This window comes from Zootoca vivipara, chromosome 11 (genome assembly GCF_963506605.1).
Source record: "Zootoca vivipara chromosome 11, rZooViv1.1, whole genome shotgun sequence".
NCBI lineage: Eukaryota > Metazoa > Chordata > Lepidosauria > Squamata > Lacertidae > Zootoca > Zootoca vivipara.
The window spans coordinates 29380792-29401076 of record NC_083286.1 but is presented as its reverse complement, the minus strand read 5'-3'; the positions used below and the strand labels follow the sequence as shown (position 1 = coordinate 29401076).

Here is a 20285-nt window from a genome sequence, read left to right as displayed (position 1 = left end):
TTGTGTGCGTCTCAATAAACATTAAGATCAGCCTGATGTTTTCAAGACAACAAATGGAGAAGCCTCAGATACTTTGTATCATCACATTGTTTTTTTAAGTGGAGACTGTGTGTTCCCAGTCTCTGTTTAAAAGGACTAACATGTTTTTTAATGGCATAAACTTTTAAATTTTGTTTTGTTTTTTAGGGAAGGGATTACACAATATGCAAACAGAGGTGGTTGCCAGAGTTTTACAGGCAGCCATCAAAGCAAAAATTAATTTGCAGACTTTGCAATCTAACATCCACTATTTCTTTTTGTCAGGGTTCTTAATTGGTTTTTCAATGATACACCTTTTGCATAACGTCACAAAAGAGAAATTTAATAAAACAAGAAATACAGAAACAAACAACCCCCCCTCATGCCAGAAGCCATTCAGGTTTTTTTTATGACAGGGAGAGGCACCATGCGATCACAAGACACAACACATACACACCATTTGAATGGCAATGCCCCTCAACTTTGGGGAGCCAAAGGGACCTCGGCCTCTAGGAGTTGGCTCCTATGCTATTGACTGAACTACCTGGCCGGGGGACCACATTTTCCTTAGGTGGAAAGTAACAGGAAGGAAGGAAGGTTGGTTCCTGGAACTAAAGTCCTGAAAGAATATACAGCGGTACCTTGGTTCTCAAATGCCTTGGCACTCAACCAACTTGGAACCCAAACACTGCAAACCCGGAAGTAAGTGTTCCTTTGCAAACAGTTTTTGGAAGCTGAACATGCTCCATAAGAGTGTTACTTTTCTGATTTGAGTGTTATGCTTCCGATTTGAGTGCCACACTTCCATTTCTGAGTGCCACGTTTCCGTTTTGAGTGTTATGCTGAAGTCTGTTTTCACTATGTATTTTGAGTTTTTGTTTTTGCGGCTCTTTTTGTTTTGTTTTTGTGACTGTGTGGAACCCAGTTCAGCTACTGATTGATTGATTGTGTGACTGCAGTACATTGTTCATTGCTTTCATTTTATGGATCAGTGGTCTCGTTAGATAGTAAAATTCATGTTAAATTGCTGGTTTAAGGGTTGTTTTTAAAAGTCTGGAACAGATTAATCCATTTTGCATTACTTTCCATGGGTAAGTGTGCCTTGGTTTTGGAACGCTTTGGTTTTGGAACAGATTTCCGGAACGGATTAAGTTTGAGAACCAAGGTACCATGGTATCTGGAGTCTCTGCAACACACACACACATTAATTCTGGTGGTCAGGGATGCCAACTTGAATAAAATTTTGGGGGGACCTAATAAGCCCTCCCCTGCATAATGACGTGTGCATGCACACCATTTGAATGGCAATGCTCATAAACTGGGGGCGGTGGCCCCCCTCAAATACTTTATTGGGGGTGGGTGAAGACCCCCTCAGCCCCTAGGAGTTGACTCCTATGCTGGTGGTACTTTTATTTCGCAAAAGATAAAAAAAAAATACTGTGGCAAGACCCGAGGGAACACTCTGCACATGCTCAAGCGCCCTCTTCTTTCCTAGACGGCTCCCTATTCCAGGGCTGCTGCTGAATCCTTTCGAAAAGCCCCAGGCTCAGCTCAGTCCCAATCAAGAAGCCTTGATGCCGTCGGCGCGAGGGAGGGTGACTCTTCTTCCCGCCTCGCCTGTGGCCAGTTCCCTCACGGGGCCGAGCAGCCTCGCCGCGGGGTGGGTGGGTGGCCCCCTTGTCTCCTCCCAGCCGCCGCGAGAGCTGAGAGGACGACAGCGAAGAGGTGGAGGAACAGCAGCAGCAGTAGCAGTAGCAGGAGAGCGTCCAGGCTGCAACGCGCCCGGGCGCCGTTGGAGGGCTGGCCATGGCGGGACGCGGCGGCGGCGGCGGCATGCCGGCGTGAGTGACAGGGCGCGAGCGGGCGGCTGGCCGGCCAGCGAGCGAGCGAGTCCACGAGACGCCCATGTCCACATCCCCGGGTCTAGGTAGGTAGGTGCCTCGCCAGGGCTCCCGGCTGGCTGTGGCAAAGTTGCTCTCCTTTCGCTGCGCTCGCAGCACCTGTTGCTGCCGGCGGCGAGCTCTTCGCCTCGGCGTTTTCCCGCTCATCTTTCCCCTCGCGCTGCACCCGGGAAGGGTCTCGCCTCGCTGCCTGCCGCCTGGGAGCCTCTTACTTGGGAGTAAGCGGGCTTTCTCGGGTTTCCTTTGCAAGAGGCGTGTATAGGGTTGTGCTGGGGCGGGGGGGGGATGGGGACCATAGCTGCCAAGTTATCCCCTTTTTTAAGGGAAATTCCCTTATGCTAAATAGGCTTCCTCGTGAGAAAAGGGAAAACTTGGCAGCTATGAAGGGGACGGTCCGGGGCTCCGGGCGCCGCCACGAAACCCGCAGCGCCCCAGTCCCCGTTTCCTCAATGCTTTCAATGGGAGGCGCTTTTTCCTTGGGAGCAAAGCAGAGGCGCTGCCTCGCTGTCCTCCTCCCGCCCTCAATTCTCTCTCTTTTTTAAAAAGTGCTTTTCCATGTCTCTGCCTTCCAAAATAGTCTTTTTGGGGGGTGGTAGTAGTGGGGGAAACAATCATTCGAAACCATGGTTTTGCATTGCTAGCTGTAAAACAATAACTTAAAGTCAGTGCAAAACTCCCCTCCCCCTTTATTGGTAAGAATGGTTTGCTGGGCTTTCAAAAGTGCATGGCAGTTCTGGTGCATCTTTCGTGGGTGGCACCCGACGCATTCCTACACAGAGTAGACCCACTGAAATCAATGGGCTTGGGTTAGTCAAGGCTAGCTGAAGTCCATTCGTTTTAGTTAGCTCGGCTTCGTTGGCTACAATCCATAATGTTTAATTATACATTGCTCAGATGTGGAACTTCAGCCCTCCTGTTGCTTTAGGTCCCTCCTGCCATGTAAATGCACCCCTTACATGCTATGATAAGGATTTGTGGGGGAGCATGTGCTTTATACATAGAGATCATAGAATTGTAGAGGTGGAAGGGACCCTGAGGATAATCTAGTCCAGCCTCCTGCAATGCAGGAATATGCAACAAGTAGGTGAATAATAAAATATAGAACAAAGAGCATCTGCAGATGAAATTCTTCTTGTTTTTCATATGCAGTTTCCATTCTTATCTAGAATGCAACAACTCAGAAACAAGGGATTAACCTGGAAATGCTGAGAAGTAAATCATTTACATAGAGATCAAGAACATGATGTTAAGTTACTGTAAGGTTACAAACCTACTATATATACTTACCCGAGAGTAAGTCAATGAGCTCCTTGGGGCTTACTTCTGAGTGAGCATATACAGGACTGTGCTGTAGGTTTCAGTGGAAAATAGGCATGTGCTTAACCCCCTTGAATGAAATTAATGAAATTAATGGAGCATGTAGTCCAGTACTGTGCATTTTTACTCTGAAGTAAGTTCCACTTAGGTCAGTGAGACTTACTCTCCAGTAAATATCCATGAGACTGAAGCCTTGTAATCCTATGCCTACTTGCTATGAAGTCCCATTGTGTACCAGACCATTGTACCAGGTACTATGAACGAAATATTATTTAAAGTTGTTGTCAAATGTCTATGATTCAGTCAGTAATTCTTTCACAAATTTGTACCTTAAGTTGTGAAATAAATGTATTATCCACAATGCCTTGGGCTCATCATGTTTCACTTGCCATATGATAATAGGTTTGAACCATATGATAACTGACACAAATCATGGTGTTAAAGTTGCCAAGGGTTTTTATTAGTGCTAGCAAAATTTCTGGTTTTGAGTGCTACAATTTTGTTCAGAAATTGCAAGCACAACTGAAGGCAGATGACAACCTTTGGAAGTTGTGCATGGGTTAGAGTGAGCCTAATAAAATGTAAGCCTTGGTTCAGTCTTTGTGCACTTTCAGGCATGGAACGAATGTGGACAAGATTATAAGTGCTTTTGTCCTGTTCTTTTTAAAAGCAAAAAAAGCAAGCACATTCTAAACTTCATCAGTAAAAGAAATGAGACTCAAAGAGCATTTAGGTCAGGCTGAATTGTGGCCAGCAATTATATATAGAAAATATTTACTTCAGTCTTGCAGGGCTAATATTACTCAGCTGGAGATGTTGGGAGCCAATGTCATTTAATGTCATAAAGCCCACCAATTTATGAAGAAATGTGAACATGTGATATTGTTTAGAGAGCTTATCAGATACACTTCAGTTACTTTACTTGTATCCCATTACTTAGTTTAAAGTGGCTACTTGGGTGAGTAGAGTTAAATGTCTCTTGGCTTGTCAATATGTACACGAATGGGATTTGTGGAATTATTCGTCTCTTAAATTATTGGTTATAAAATTTTGAGAAATAATTACAAAAATTCCCATAATTACTGTAGTATTGCTTCCACTGTTCAAATTCCTGTTTGAGTCAAGGTATACAATTATTCAAGAAGAAGAAAGAATGAACTTGTTAAGCCTTGTACTGTGCTGAGTCCATATACTGATTTGTGCAGAGTCCAAATCACTGGACACGTGTAGGTTTACATATGTGAGCACTTCTTACCTATTTCAGTAGCACTCCTACCACTTCTGAACCAATTTAGTTTTATTCTATTTTTTAGGTAAGGCTCAAACTAAGATAGGGCATGTAGTGTATCGTAAATTGTCACACTGAGAACATTACCTCTGTTTACATTTGAACACCCTGACTGTCCGATTCAAGTTATATACCAGATAATAATTTATTTCTTTGTTTCAACTCTACTGACTAAAGTAGACTTTGAGGGATATAGAGACAAACAGCTTTTTATTCTAAAGCTAAACACCACTTCTATAAAGCAAAGGGACTGCCAAATCAGGTAACTGCAGAGATCATTCTGCTACCATAATTCAAATGAAGACACTCTATGTAAATAAAGCTACACTTACATAAATAATCCAATTCCTGGATGTCCTTGCATGAGAAATTCAGCAGTGTGAAAATATTTGTGGCGCTTCTTCAGGAAAAGCGGGATTCAGGTTAAGAAGGCTTGAATGACTGAGAGCTCGTTTTATATTAAAAAATGCTTAAAATCCTATGGCTGCTGCATATGGAGTAATAATATGGAGTAATAATAGTCAATGGAGTAATAATAGTCAAGCACTTGCAAAGTGCACTGAAACTTGCAAAGACGGTTTCAATACATCAGCCAGTTCATATGTGAAATAAATTTATTTACAAAGTAATCCCTTTCAAATGTTATAAACAGTGCTGCTACATTCCTATGACAATGCAGAATAGGGTGATGTGCTGTATACACACAACCTCTTTGATTGCTGCAGGTTTTGAATATAGCAAAGGGAATAAGAAACGTCCCTGAGCTGAAGTATGCTAGATATTGGGGGGGGGGGGTGTGTGAGGAGAAATATGCTCCATCACGTTCAATTACATTAAAATCTGTTTGTGACCCTGCCGCTCATTGGATTCAAGAAGCTGGCCTCCTTTTCCCCAGTTGCTGCTCCTAGGGCCTAGGCTGATCTTGCACTGCTTTAGTGGGGATTTAACATGGCTCTAATTCAGCCATCTGCTATAGATTTGGCAGACCAAAGCAATCTGAAGTATCGGTCAGAGCTTTCTCACATGTTTGAAAGTTGAGGGAAGGGACTACCTTTCTGAATGGATTTTGAATCCTTCTCAGCAAGACAATGGTGCAGAGAAGTGGGGGAGAGAAAAATGCATGTAATTCCCATGAAGCCAGAGCTACACTGTCTGCCCTTAGCGGTCCTGAAAGGCAATTAGCATTTCAACCAGCCAATTTGGTTACATGCAATGAAGTACTTGGGGTTTGTAATTTGCTTTCCTCAGCTTGGTGCTGTTGAGAACTAACCCTTGTGTAATCCTCTCAAAGTACTTTTCTTTCCAGCATGGTTATTGTTGCCGGTCTTAAATAACTCTAATCAACAAAGAGGGTTCCTTGTCTTGAACTCTAGGGGTGCCATGGGGCTGGGAAAGCAAAATACCTAACTAATAAGTGAATGATTATAATGATTAAATAGTGGTTATTAAATGGTGGCTCAATAAAGCTTTTAAAAAATCAGTACTCAGGGCAAGATTATAATGGGGGTGTCTTCCAGTCACATTTTTTCAAGGCTGTATTTCCTTTAGTCAGTATCTGGTCAGGATGCTGTGCTCTTGAGACTTCAAATCAGAACTGGGCAAATGTGGAAGTGTCCTTTGTACATGAGATAAGAGAAGAGGCGAATATCTACTTTCATTGAAAGGATGGAAACGTAGAATAGATTTCTGTGAGTGCATTCTATGAAAATCGGGAAGGAATATTTTTTTGTGCAATGAAAGCATGATTGAAACAATGAATAAAAATGGATATGCTACTGTAATGTTGAGTAACCCTAGAACTCTCGAATACAATTGTATGGTATTTAAAATATATTTGTATGCTGCCAGACTAGGCTGAGTAATGTACAGTATGTAGTGTGATGTTTGGTAAGCACATGAATATACAGGGTGGTTTTTATGTGTTTGTTTCTTTGGAAGGAGCCCCCATGCTGAGTAATATTAATTCTTTTGAAAGTTAATCCTGTGCTGTGTTCTTCCGGTGCATAAATTCCTATGTGGTGCAGGATCACTGCACAAAGCGGTTTTTTTGGGTGGAGTGGTGTGGTACTGCAGTCTCCTTTTACCCATCCTAAGGTGAAGTCTTACAACTGCTGGAAAGTGTAGCAATCCCAAGGGTATCCCCACCTCCTATTTTAGCAGCAGAGGAGAGCCATAATGATCTGCCTGATTTATCTCACAAGGGATGCCACAGCAGTCTCTGCAGGTACAGCCTCAGAGGAGTTGGAATGACCAAAGAGCAGGGTATAAATATGCTGAGTAAGTACATTTACAGTACAATGCTGCCTGTTCTTAAACTTTCCTTATAGAAGCTAGAATGGCACATATTGTAGGCCTATTCTGTTATAAGCAAATCTGTTGAAATTGTGACAGAACAGAAGTAGCCATCAAAAACTGTTTCCAATTCTGGACTTTCAATTCTGCTGTAATCCATAAAATAAGTTTTGATTTCAGGCACATTTTATCAACTTCTAATTGGACAGTCCTGGGTGGCTAATGGGAATGGTGTGTTACTTTTTCTCATTCAAAAACACAGTTACCTCCACCTTCATTAAAAAGCTGCACCATAGCCACAGTCAGTTGTCATCTAAGGTTAACAAGAGTACATGATTTCAGACAGCTCATCTCAGCTTTTAAATATCTCCATCCAGCTGTTATTTGAGACTCCTGATATAATGTTTTCAACTGAGGGTGAGAAAGCTTATGCCCTATAACCACATATGTAGTGGTTAACAGTGGGAACTGTGAAGGCTTCTGTGGTTGCAGTTTGTAATGTGTGAAGTCATCTTTCATCAAAGTCAGCTGACTATGACAAATGCCTACCAAAATAATGTCCATAATAATGTACAGTGAGGTGTTAAGTTATAAAACTTTTGTACTTTTGACTTGAGCATTTGAAACCTGCATTTTGGGGGGACATTTGGATTTTGTTTTTTTGGTTCATTTCCCTTGCAGTTCTAATAGAAGGAATCATCCTTTGCACCTAGTTCAGTATTGTTCATTTTTGTTTTGTTCAAGTGAAAAAGCTGAAGGTGTTCTAGGAAAAAGACATATGGTTTTCCAAGTGAAAAAGCTGAAGGTGTTCTAGGAAAAAGACACATGGTTTTCCATGGACAATGAGACAGGTGAATGAGAGAGTCTGCAGCCTGTGCTGGTCTTGTAATTGCTCCTGTCAGCCATGTGGATGGGTATTTTGTGTATTTATGATATATGTTCAGCCCTTCAACCCAAAGGTTCCTAGGGTGGCTAGGGGATCAGTACAGTTACTTAAATCACGGAAGGGGACTGGATCTGGCTGGTGGCCTGGATCTTGACATCTCCCAACTCCAGTGGACTACCAGTGGACAGGGTGGTGTACCCCCCTGTCAATCACCTGACATCACCATGATTCTACCCTGCATAGGGGAAAGGAAGCTTTTCCCTATACACTTCTGACCAGCCAGGGGCTGCAAACCCCTCTTCTTTTGCCAGGCTGTTTGACTTCATATGCTCGTATTTTTTTATAACTGTTTTAATGTACTGTATTTCAAATTGTTATGATCTGTCCTGGGACTTGGGAATGAAAGCAGGTAATAAATCACATTATTATTATTATTATTATTATTATTATTATTATTATTATTATTATTATTATTACTACTACTACTACTACTACTTCAATCCAGTCTGCAAATGAAGTGTTTCCCTTTACACTTTGCTGCTGTGGTAGCGGCGGTGGCAGCAGCAGCCCTCCCCCCACTTCTTTTGCAGTTTTAAATCTGGAGAGCTCTTCCAGTGGCAGAGGAAGAGGAGTGCGGGGGGAGTGCACCGCCCCTGACAGCGCGATCCTGGTGGGGTGCCATTGCAGCTGCGTCACCTGCCTGCGCTGGGCGCCATGCCCCTACAGACGGTGTGCCACACCCCCAGGACGTGTGCCAGCCCCACCCCCGCCTGCTCTCTGCCCCCCCATGCTCTCCATTCTAAGGTGGTTGGTTATCCTAAGGGGATAAGAATTGGGGGGAAAGTCTCCTTGCTTTGTCAATTCCAAAATTATATATACAGTATTTATATATATATATATATAGAGAGAGAGAGAGAGAGAGGGAGAGAGAAACTTTGAAAAAAACAAAAAACCTCCACAGCTGTAGAGATGCATTCTCTTCAAAAGGGGAATGAGGTGCATAGTTCTACCCTGTTGGGTCTCTGTGTGCAATGGGTTGGTTTTTATTTCCACTGTGCGAGACCCTACTTTGCATCATAGCCATTAACTTATATACGGTAAGCAAAAGTAAAAAGGTGCTGTCAGAGTCAGTGCAGGGTCAAACCTTAGAGCAGAGTTGGGTGCCTTTAGTCCTTCAGATGGTGTTTGACCCAATTCTGATAAACCCCTTCTAGCATGGCCAATTAACTGGGGTGTTGGGAGTTGTAGGCCAGTAACAGCTGGAGAGCCACTCTTTCTCCAGTTCTGTTCTATATCATGATAGAATGTTGAGTGATAGACATGGGACTTGCACAATGTACATTATTTCTGAAGAGCATTGCTCTTCCAGTCCACAATTGCAGAAACAGTTTTCATCATTCATCACAGTAGTACCGTAAATTTCTGCTGGGGTGAGTTAATCATGATATTACTGGGTGCAACAGAGTTCTAAATCTTATGAATCTATCCTTCTTCTTCCTCAACTCTTTCACAGTTTGTCCTTTTAGAGAATGCTGAATGAGTCGATATGTTCTCTGTCATAAATGACATACACAAATTGTGAATTGTTTGGGAAATCATCTAAATCTATTCTTTGGATTGAATAGCGCAACCAAATTGTTAATAACAGTGACAGCACTGAACATTCTGTTTCAGGGGACAGCTACTATTAAAATCAAATTGAAGTTCTGTGTATTTAATATGCCATTAATGACCAAATCAAAGCTTAATCTGAACTTGTGTTAACTCTCAGAACCTTTTTTAAAAAATCAGAGTTTCTCTTGGGAATATGTGACATGCTGGGTTTAGGGGGAAGGTAATAATGAAACACTATGCCTGTTTTCTGCCAAAGGAGACATAAAAAAATTCTAAGAAATGTATTTCATGCTCAGACTGAAATACGTCCCACTGAGGGACTCAGCTACGAAATTAGAAGCATTGTTTTACATCCTCCATGAGAAAAGTTGTTGCAAGATAATTTATTTCTTAATATCTGTTCTCAGTTCATTTGAAGGCAAACAGTGCATGCAAAAAAGGAGAGAGTTATTATTTTCATTTCAAAGAACAGAATTGTGTATATGAACTAATTTATATGCTTAACTATTTCATGATATTAGGTGACACTTGCAAGACATTTTGCTGTTTGTCCAAATGTTATTTTTTAAAACATCCCTAGCTGAAATGATTTTGTGAGGCAATTGTTTGAAAGGTTGTTTTAATATACTTTTTTTTGCAAAAGCAATTTATTGTACAAATAGATGTAATAAGGAAGAATTCTTGCTAGGTGAATAATTGATGATATGATTATGAGACTTCTCTTGTTCCACAGGAGTAACTTTATAGTTTCAGAATGCCCCTTAGCAGAGGTAATAGAATTCAAGTAACTCTAAACGCTCTTACCTTGCTCTGTAAGGATCATATTTTCGGGATTATTTACTTGAGGCACACACCGTGGGAAGATGCTTGCTTAGTCTATGGCAAGGTAACTGCCATAGTTAAAAGGTCAACAGCACCCTTAGTTCATTATGGATCACACCTTACAAATAAGCGAGAGGTTGGTTCAGAGTTTACAAAAAGTACGCAAAGATGTTCATGTTGAAGTTGTACGCTTGGTGAAACATTTGTGCTCTGGGGGCAGAACCAATATGGGAATCACTTGGCAAGTTAGAAATAAGCTACATTTATTTTATTAATACTCATTAAAACGATGTACAGTGGAACCTCGGTTTATGAACACCTCGGTTTATGAATTTTCGGTTTACGAACGCCGCGGACCCATCTGGAACGGATTAATTCACTTTCTATTACTTTCAATGGGAAAGTTCGCTTCAGTTTATGAACGCTTCAGTTTATGAACAGACTTCTGGAACCAATTACACCCATGCTTCGGGTTAAGTACGCTTCAGGTTGAGTACTCCGTGGACCGTCTGGAACGGATTAATCCACTTTCCATTACTTTCAATGGGAAAGTTCGCTTCAGTTTATGAACGCTTCAGTTTAAGTACTCCGCGGACCGTCTGGAACAGATTAATCCACTTTCCATTACTTTCAATGGGAAAGTTCGCTTCAGTTTATGAACAGACTTCCGGAACCAATTGTGTTCATAAACCGAGGTACCACTGTACTGAGGATTTTAGTTCCAGCAAAACTATCATGATTGTTTTGATTTCCCCTCCTCCTTTTTAATCCTGATATTTGCTTTCTAAGTTGTTCTGATTCTTCTCCTCAAAATATTGCATTCTAAAATTGTTGAGTACTAATGAGCATCGATTCTAAAGCATGGCACCCTCTTGAGGAGTCATAGAAGCAACTAGGTTGATGTGACTAGTTGGTCTAGCATTGCATCTCAGACCATGTTGCTTACCAGTGTTGCACAAATAGAGATTATAAGTATACTCCCAGATATTTATTTACTCCTCCCACCACCACTGTGAGTTCCACCCCCCCCCCCGATCACCAAGCACTCTCCATTATAGTTTTTTTGGTGAAATATGAAGGAGTGTCTCCACCTACATCACTGAGGTTCAGCTCCGAGGGCCTTCTGGCAATTTCCTCACTGTGAGAAGTGAAGTTATAGGGAACCAGGCAGAGGGCCTTCTCAGTAGTGGCACCCACCCTGTGGAACACCCTCCCATCGCATGTCAAATGGATAAACAACTATATAATTTTTAGAAGTCATCTGAAGGCAGCCCTGTTCATGGACGTTTTTAATGGTTGAGGTTTTGTTGTGTTTTTAATATTTTCCTGGGAGTCACCCTGAGTGGCTGGGGCAAACCAGCCAGATGAGCAGCATATACATACATACATACATACATACATACATACATACATACATACATACCCTGCTGCCCCCTTTACATGTTAGGGGCATCACAGTGGGAGACTACCTATCTAACACAGGGTAAGGTAAAAGGGACTCTGCTATGGACATGCCCCCTAAATGCATGGGTGTTGGGGAAGTGATGGTGTGTGTGTGTTGTGGGGGTCAGGTCAGTAGATGCAGGCCTTCTCTTCCCCCTATGCAGTTGTTTGAAGGACAGTGCCCAAGTAGAGCTTAGGTCTACCAAGGATCAATTTTATTTTCTTGCTTATTTGGAGCATTTCGACACACCTTAGTTCCTTGCTTTGTGTACATTGGATTCCAGGTTTAGGCTGCATACTATGCTCACTTACTTGGAAGTAAACTTCAGTGAAATCAGTAGGACCTCTTTTTGTGTGGATATACATAGGACTGTGCTGTTGGTGGCTTAACTGTAACCTGTGTGTATATAGAAAAACTGCAACAATTGGTTTAGATTCTTGCTGTTGTGGATTTGTAGTGTTTTACACTGCATAATTTCTGGTATGCTAGTGGAACATGCAGTCAAGAGTGCATCCCAGAGAGACTTTGGCTGTGTACACATTACCAGCTTAAAGTGCAGCCAGGTGGTTCTTTTTCTCAGTTCAAATTGAAGGTGGTTTAAGGGGAAATGCATCAAACAGCAATATTTCATAATAAATAGCAAGAAAGATATGGATTGTGGCTAATTGCTGTGTATACACTGCTTTCCTAAACAGCAGTTAGGGGCACAGTAATGGGAGTGTGTAAACAGCCTTTGTTGCTGTGAGTGGACACCCACAGAGGGCAAGCTGTTTTCAAGGAACTAAGCCCATAAATTGACATTGGCTTTTCTTTTGCCTTTTTTGGTGTTGGGTAGAACCCTGACGTTTCTCAGTCAGAACTGCAAGCTTTTGCAAAGCTCCTTTGCAATGGTCTATTTTAAAAAGAACTGCCCCAGAAGTGCTTGAATGTCCAGCACACCTCAGGATATGTTTTAGTCAGGAAATCTCAGTGGTTTCTGTCAAGTCCAGAGATGTCCAGGGAAACTGGCCAGAATGGAAGCACAAATATGACTTCAGTAGGCTCGCCAGTTTTGCCTTGTCAAAGCAAACACTTGTGAAAACACTTACCATATCCACATTTGTGTTTCTGTCCTTTCTTTTCAGGGATGCTCTCTGCCTGTTCAATAGTTACACTCCTTTTAGCATTTTCCACCAGTTTCATCTCTGGAGAAACAGAAGTACAGTTCGCCGGACAAACAGAATTTATTGTTAATGAAACATCTACCACAGTTATACGTCTAGTTATTGAACGAACAGGGGAACCAGTGAATGTCACAGCAATTGTAGCGGTAAGAAATGTTGCTAATCTGCTTTTTTTGTTATATCAAAGTTATACACTGAACATTAGCTACAATAAAAACAAACAAACAAAATAAATGTTTTTGGATGGAGCAGGCATATCCATTTGTTCTTGGAAAACTGGGGCAAAAATTGGTTCTTTACTAGATTGAAGACCAGCACAACCATCATATGTTCTGCCCCACAGCTGGAAGATAGTATACCTCTGATTGCCAATTGCTGAGAATTGCAGGTGGGGAGAATTCTGTTGCAGTCAGGTTCTGCTGGCAGGCTTCCCATAGGCATCTGGTTGGCTACAGACTAGATGGGCCATTGGCTTGATCCAGCAGGCACTTCTTGCAATCTTATATAGGAAATGTATAGGATTGCCAGACTCAAGAGAGGACAGGACTTCTGTGCCTTTAATTGCCCTGCTCTCTTTTGAGTCTGGAAACCTTAAAGAAAAACCAGCAGACCCTTTGTTTAATTTCCAAGCAAAGGGTCTGCTGGTTTCTCTTTAAGGTTTCCAGACTCAAAAGAGAGCAGGGCAATTAAATGCACAGAAGTCCTGTCCACTATTGAGTCTGGCAACCCTAGAAATGTACTATTGTAGCAATAAAGTTGCTTGTTTTAATAACGGCACAGGATATGCATTGGAGCAGAAGTATTTAATTGTTTCTGTTGTGTGCAAATTGCAGATCCACGGTGAAAATACAGGTGACTTTTTTGACACCTACGCAGCAGCATACATATCTGAGGCAGAAACAAACCGAACTGTGTACATTTCTGTGTGTGACGATGACCTTCCGGAGGCTGATGAGACATTCATATTTTATTTGACATTACAGGTAGGCAATAATTTTTCTGACTAAGCTGAGGTACATGTGTGGCCTCAGTGGAAGAAGAGCTGCTCTTTCCCATGTTGTTGGTCTAGGTCAGCCATCACCACCCTAAGGCCCTACAGGTGTTTTGAACTACAACTCTTAGTGCCAGACAGTTCCTGATGGGAGTTGTAGTCCAAAACAGTTTAAGGGCTCCTGGATAGCCAAGACTGATTGAGCAAAGGGTCTTCAACATTTTAGGTATGCTTCAATGTTTTAAAACTTTGGTTAGGTTTTGAAGTGAAAGGAAGAAGAAAATACATCCATATAGAGAGTTGGGGAACAAGGCAACAAGCTTCACATCTGAAAATATAGGCTTTAGTGAAGGGGCAGGATCCATTACATTGCAAATAAATAATCTAAAACATATACATAATGACTCCTGGAATTATTTTTGAATATTGTTGTGATTTTCATGAAATGTATTAGCAAGTAGAGCTGTTTAAAAGTTAGTTTTAAGATACTTGCCATTTGTAAGCTTATCAATCATTACTAACTAGACACAGTTCTCCTTCCCTTGTAGCCTGGTCCTCCTTTTAAAAGAGTCATTCATTATTTTGTTAAGTGGAATGGTTATTTGATATTTTTGTGTTTGAACTTGTAATAATGTCTTTCATTTATTATTGATGACTGGCATTTTATGGGTGAGCCTCTGAACATTCACAATATTTCCAGTCACGTTCTCTAGGAGATGTTCCCAGGATCTTCTAAGCAAATAATTTCAATATAGAAGCACGTCTTGTATAGCAGCTTAAAATCACAGAAATGTCCTTCTAAATTAAAACATGAACTATAAACTCTGAGAGCAAGACAGGTGCCTTCTGCTATAGTTGTGTAGTTGCAATTAAAATATTGTATGCTGAGTCTGCTAAATTCATTGAGTTATATCAGGCATCCCCAAACTGCGGCCCTCCAGATGTTTTGGCCTACAACTCCCATGATCCCTAGCTAACAGGACTAGTGGTCAGGGAAGATGGGAATTGTAGTCCAAAACATCTGGAGGGCCGAAGTTTGGGGATGCCTGAGTTATATTGTGCTTGTGGTGGTGAAAACTCAAACTGGCTGAGATGGTGTGATGTCACGGACTGTTCACAAATGGTTTAGGGAAATATTCAGTAGTGGAATGTACTTGTTGAGAAGCAAATAAAAAGTTGTCTTCCTGGGTGGGTTTAAAACTTCAGGCAGATCCTGGGGAAGCAGGTACCGGTAGGAGGAGCTATGTGGGGCAGGCTGAGGACCTAAGTGGGAAGAGGTCTCAGGAAGTATGAAATGGATAGACAAGAAACCCACAGGCAAGGTTACTGAAGAAATCTGACAAAGCAATATGCTACAAAATAAGAACTTGAGAGAAAGGATAACTGTAAGAACCTATTAAGCAGGTGAAATTTTTCCTACCATTTAACTCATTGCCAGAGGCGGGTTCAGGGCAGTGCGACCAGTTCCGCTGCACTGGGTGCCAAGCCTAGGGAGCGCTGCAGGGCACTGCAGCTATGACACAGTGAATTGAGCAGAATGGAAGGCAAGAGGTGGAGGCGCACCAAATTTTGGCCTTGCACAGGGTGCCTGCCCTTGCCCAGAATCATTTTTCTGTGCCAGGCTGCTGTTATAGGAGACAACACTATCACCCTGAGGCAGTGGTGGTGGGAGCTGATTTAATTCCCTTGTTATTGTCTAACTTCCTGGCTAGTGTGTCTAATCCATTGTTTTAAAAGTTAGATTTATACTATAATAAATTTGTTAGGCTTCCATAATAAATTGTTCTACAATCATGTAGCCATTGAAAAATCTACTCTTCTGTGTGCTCCTCTCCTTTGAGGTAGATGATGATCTTCTTGGTCAGTTTTAGAATCCTTTTTCCTTCTTGTCGTCTGCCACCCCCCCCCCCCCCGGTCTTTTCTCTGCTGTTGTTCGGATTTGCATTTTCAATAAAGACAGGTCGCTGAGACAGCTTCCGCTATATTTCAAACATGGAAGCAATCCTCACTGTTTTCTCATTTGTCTTCTCTCCCCTGTCCGCTGTGCATTACAAATAGCAAGTCCCTGTGATTTATGAATACTGTACAGTGAACATGTTATACAAAGATTTTTCATAGTGTCAGTGTTCCTTTGTTTTATTCTGGTTCAAGGTCATCACCCATAAAGTATGATGGACCTAAAAAGATCCCCAAACTCCAGATTCTTGGGTGAGGGTGGGAAACAGATGCTTCTCATGTAGCTCCTTATTGCTATGGTATCATTAATATTGTCAAGCTATGATTAATGATCTCCAAAGTTTGTGTCAAACACTTTGTTGTTTAACCAGACTGAGTCTATAGAATTTGTATCCCATGAAAAGTTAGTGCTTTTGGAGCATTCAGTTGACTTGAATACCTTTCCTTGGAATGTGTCATTAAAGAGAAATTCCTTTACCCTGAAAATAAACACTTTATTGAATACAGGGCCTTACTGAAACCGCCTTCCACTATGTATAGATTGACTGGTCCATTTACAGTCCACCGTTTTAATTTTCCATATTGTGTGCCTCGTTTGTTCTAGAATCCGCCTCCAGGAGTAAAGCTTGGGTTGCCCAGAGCTGTATCTGTAACAATTTTATCAAATGACAATGCCTTTGGAATCATTTCTTTTGATATGGTATGTTTTCATCTTCTATACCTTTTGTTATTTGAAATTGAATGATGGGGATATTTATCAGACGAACAATATAGACGTCAGTGGGGAAATGGACATCTTCCTGGGCACTTGTGACATAATGAGTGAGTTCAGCTCTCTCCGCAGGTATAAATGCCATAGGTTCCTTTAGATAAACAACTTTCTTTCATCTGCCGTACCTTTACCTTAACCCCATTCTGCCTCATCATAATCAGTTCAAGAAATCTATCCAGTGAAAGGCTTTGAGACTGCTCAAGTGATCAGCACATTTGAAAGCCCTTGGTGTGAAGACATTACTTTTGCTACTTAACTGAGCAGGTTTTCCAGTTGTGTCAGAGCAGCCTGTGTGTGGACTCTGGCTTGTTGGGCTCATTATGACCTCATAGATTGTGACATTAGAGATGAGCCAGTGGCAACCATGGAGTTTGACACTTGGGTAGGAGATCAGGGAGCCTAATGCATTCCTAAATAAGCTGAAGAAAGTGATCAAGTATTGACTTCAGAGGAAATGGTAATAGGACAAAAAAAGTTTACGGTCCTTAAGGTTCAGACAAATGAAGAATAGCGTGTTGTACTACTACTTGGAGGAAAGGACTAAGATTATTGTTAAAATGTTCTCGGTGAGTGTCCTAATCAGTGAAATAATTGTGGGTGAGTTTTTTTTAAATAGTTATTTTATCAAGGGAAGTACGGTAAGATAGCAAATACAAACAATACAGAGGCAACAGAGAAGGGAGGCAGATAATTTGAAGAAACAGTCTGCCATACTGACACATCCTCAGCTAGTCTATAGGTATGAGAACAACAACAACAACTGACCTCACAGGGCAAATTTAGCTGCTGTGCCCATTGTTTGGAGGTGAAGAGCAATAAAGACTGAGTTAAAAATTGAGAGTGTGAGTTTGGCTGATTATCTGTATAATAATTTTTAAAAGACAAGATTTAGGAAATCTGCTTGCCCTTATCTCTTGAAATCTGGATGTCAAAATTGCTGCTGCTTTCAGTAAAATTATTTAGCAAAGCTTTCAGCTGTTGTTTTAATGTGACTAGATTAGCTGAACATCTATTTTAACAAGTTCAAAAAGCAATATAAATATTGTAACACAAAAGCCTTTTAATTGGCTTGTACCCTGTTTCTCATATTTTAAGACATACCCATAAAATAAGCCATAGCAGGATTTTTAAGCATTCAAGGAATATAAGCCATACCCCGAAAATAAGACATAGTGATAGGCGCAGCAGCAATGCCGGCTGCGGCAGGAGGAGGAGGGAAAAAATAAGACATCCCTTGAAAATAAGCCATAGTGTGTTTTTTTGAGGAAAAAATAAATATAAGACGTGTCTTATAATATGAGAAACACGGTAGTGGCCAAAATGTTTAAATTGAGGATGCACATTTCCATATTTGTTCAAAACGAAATATTCATCTCTGTTGTCTTCCATGCCTTTGGTTGCTGGGAAATGAAATGCTATCAGTGGACCACTTCACAAATTGGATTAACTTGTCTCTGGGAGTTTGCATTTCTATGGTAACAGCCCTTTGTACATTCAGCTGTTGGGATATTTTATCGGTACCTGATTGTCTGTTTCTTCTCTGTCCCCTTCCGCCCTCCCTCCCTCCCATTTTAGCCTGCCTTAATCACACTTAGTGAGCCTAAAGGTAGGAATGAATCTGTGCCTCTCACTCTTGTTCGGGAGAAAGGTACCTATGGAACTGTGACTGTGATTTATGTGGTAAGTATGTTGAAATAACTACCCTTAAAAGATTTTTTAAAGTGAAACTGGAGAGTCTTGGAATTAAATATAGCATCTCTGAAATGACTTTTCTAATTGTTTATAAGTTTGTAGTTAGATAATCTGGCCCCATGATCTCCCTAGTGGTGGCTCGTGATAAGGACCTTAAGCCAGGGATGCATGACACCTAAAATCTGAGAGAGAGGAATTCTTCTCTGTGGAGGATGAATAATTCCTGTTATATCTGGGAGCTGCAAGCTCAGAGCTCTGAATCAACTCATTGAATACCTAAACCTATTCACTCACCTTGGATCCCTGCTGGAGAAGACAGGATGCAGTTTAAAGGCACCTGTGGTGTCACATTGCATAACCCTAAGCCAGAACACCACTCTGTAGAATTCCTTGCAGCTTTGCTTGAGAGACCAGGCTCTGACAGTCATCAAGCCATGCTTTGGAATACAAGGGGTCAATTGCACTGCAGACCTTTTAAGCTCAACATATTAGCTTCTGCCAGGGTATTCCCTGCCCTTGCAAAGCCTGACTCTTTACTCTGATGTATGAAGCTTGTTACCCATTGGTCAACAGCTGCTTCAAGATAAGTACTCTGCATGCTTTTCTTAGTGCCCCAAAGGTTCAACAACCTGGCTTGAACAGGACAGCTATGTAAAATTTGGAATGAGCCTGATTTATTGCCACCTTCCTCCCCATGAGATAAATGGGAAGTATAATTACAGGTTTCTCAATCCTGAGAACAAGACTGGTCCTATAAAATAGGCATATTTTGGGAAGTACTGGTATAAGATTTATTAAAGTTCAAACAAACAATACAAACAAACACATTCCTCTGTTTAGATTTAATTGCCAAATGCAGCAGGCATAGCTTGTGTGGTTTGATGGTTGGGTGGGGGTTACCATTATTTAAATAATTGCCTTCTGAATTCTTATTAGTACTATGGGAAATGTTCTTTCATCTTAAATATCAAAAGATTATCCAACTCTATCAAGGAGGCTTGCTTTTTTAGAACTTACTACAAATGGTTGGAAGCATCATCTATGTTTGCTGAACAGGCACAACGTTTCTTCACAGGTAGAAGGTGGTCCAAATCCTGCTGAAGAAGACTTGAGCTCAGCAAGAGGAAATATCACCTTTCCTCCTGGAACAGCTGTATTGATTTTTAACTTACTTGTTCTTGATGACCAGGTGAGAGTGCATATCAACAATTTTTGAAGGTTTTGATCTGTGTTTCATGTTGAAATAAATAAGGCAAGATTGGCTGTTAGGAGTCCAGGCTCCCAGCTTGATAACACAGTAAGTGTAGGTAATTAAAAAGGAGGATTTATTGCAAAAACAAGCAGATAGCTCCGGACAGCTCTAATGCAGCCTCCAGCATTATCACTCAAGATGATCCTTCTGAAGACTTCTTCCAGTTCTTACAGAATATATTGAACTGTCGCCCCTTATATCTCTTGCTTTTCTCCCTATATAGCAGCCCTCCCATTCACCGACTCTTTGGACTTATTGGATTAGCTTCAGCCTCTTCCTGTTCTGACAGACTGTCCCTGTGTTTGTTCGCGTCTGTTTGAGCTTCCTGAGAGCTTTGGCTGTGTTCCAGCCCACTCTTAGTTGTTCCCTTGGCAACCGGTATTCCAATGTCCAGAGGAGTCACCACTGTCTGCTGTGTTCTTTGCTCAGCCTGCGTCAAATCTAAACCTCTGTTCTGCAGCAGGCTGTAAAGTTCCACCAGGAGCTGGCTCATTCCTGACATTGGTTCACCTTAGACTGGTGAACTTGATTGCCTCTTACTCAGAATTACTATCACTGACAACAGTAGAAATACTAAAGAGATTTATACCTCCTTTCTCTGATAGCTTGCCACTAGCTGCTGGAAACTTTTTTAAAATTGATCAGACAGCCTTTTTGGTCTACAAAGGTGATTTGATTTCTTGTTGTTGGATGCTTCTTTTAGTTGTTTGGTGTTTTTATCCACTTTTAAACTAGCCTGAGCATCAACAAAGATATAGATAGAAGTGATCCAATTGGCATTGTGTACTTAGACTTTTCAAAATGGCATTGTGTACTTAGACTTTCAAAATGTTTTTGACAGAGTACCTCATCAAAGACTCCCAAGTAAGCTCAGTAG

The 20285-nt window shown here is 41.3% G+C and overlaps 1 protein-coding gene across 1 annotated transcript in view; it reads left to right on the top strand.

Annotated features, from left to right (window-relative positions):
* The first annotated feature begins 11881 nt into the window (after positions 1-11881).
* ADGRV1 (adhesion G protein-coupled receptor V1) overlaps positions 11882-20285 on the top strand; it is a 251651-nt gene continuing 243247 nt past the window's right edge. Inside the window, exons 1-6 of the mRNA XM_035100245.2 lie at positions 11882-11918; positions 12707-12891; positions 13579-13728; positions 16297-16392; positions 18040-18144; positions 19232-19345. Of these exons, the coding sequence (XP_034956136.2) occupies positions 11882-11918; positions 12707-12891; positions 13579-13728; positions 16297-16392; positions 18040-18144; positions 19232-19345 (687 nt within the window). The remainder of the gene's footprint in view (positions 11919-12706; positions 12892-13578; positions 13729-16296; positions 16393-18039; positions 18145-19231; positions 19346-20285) is intronic.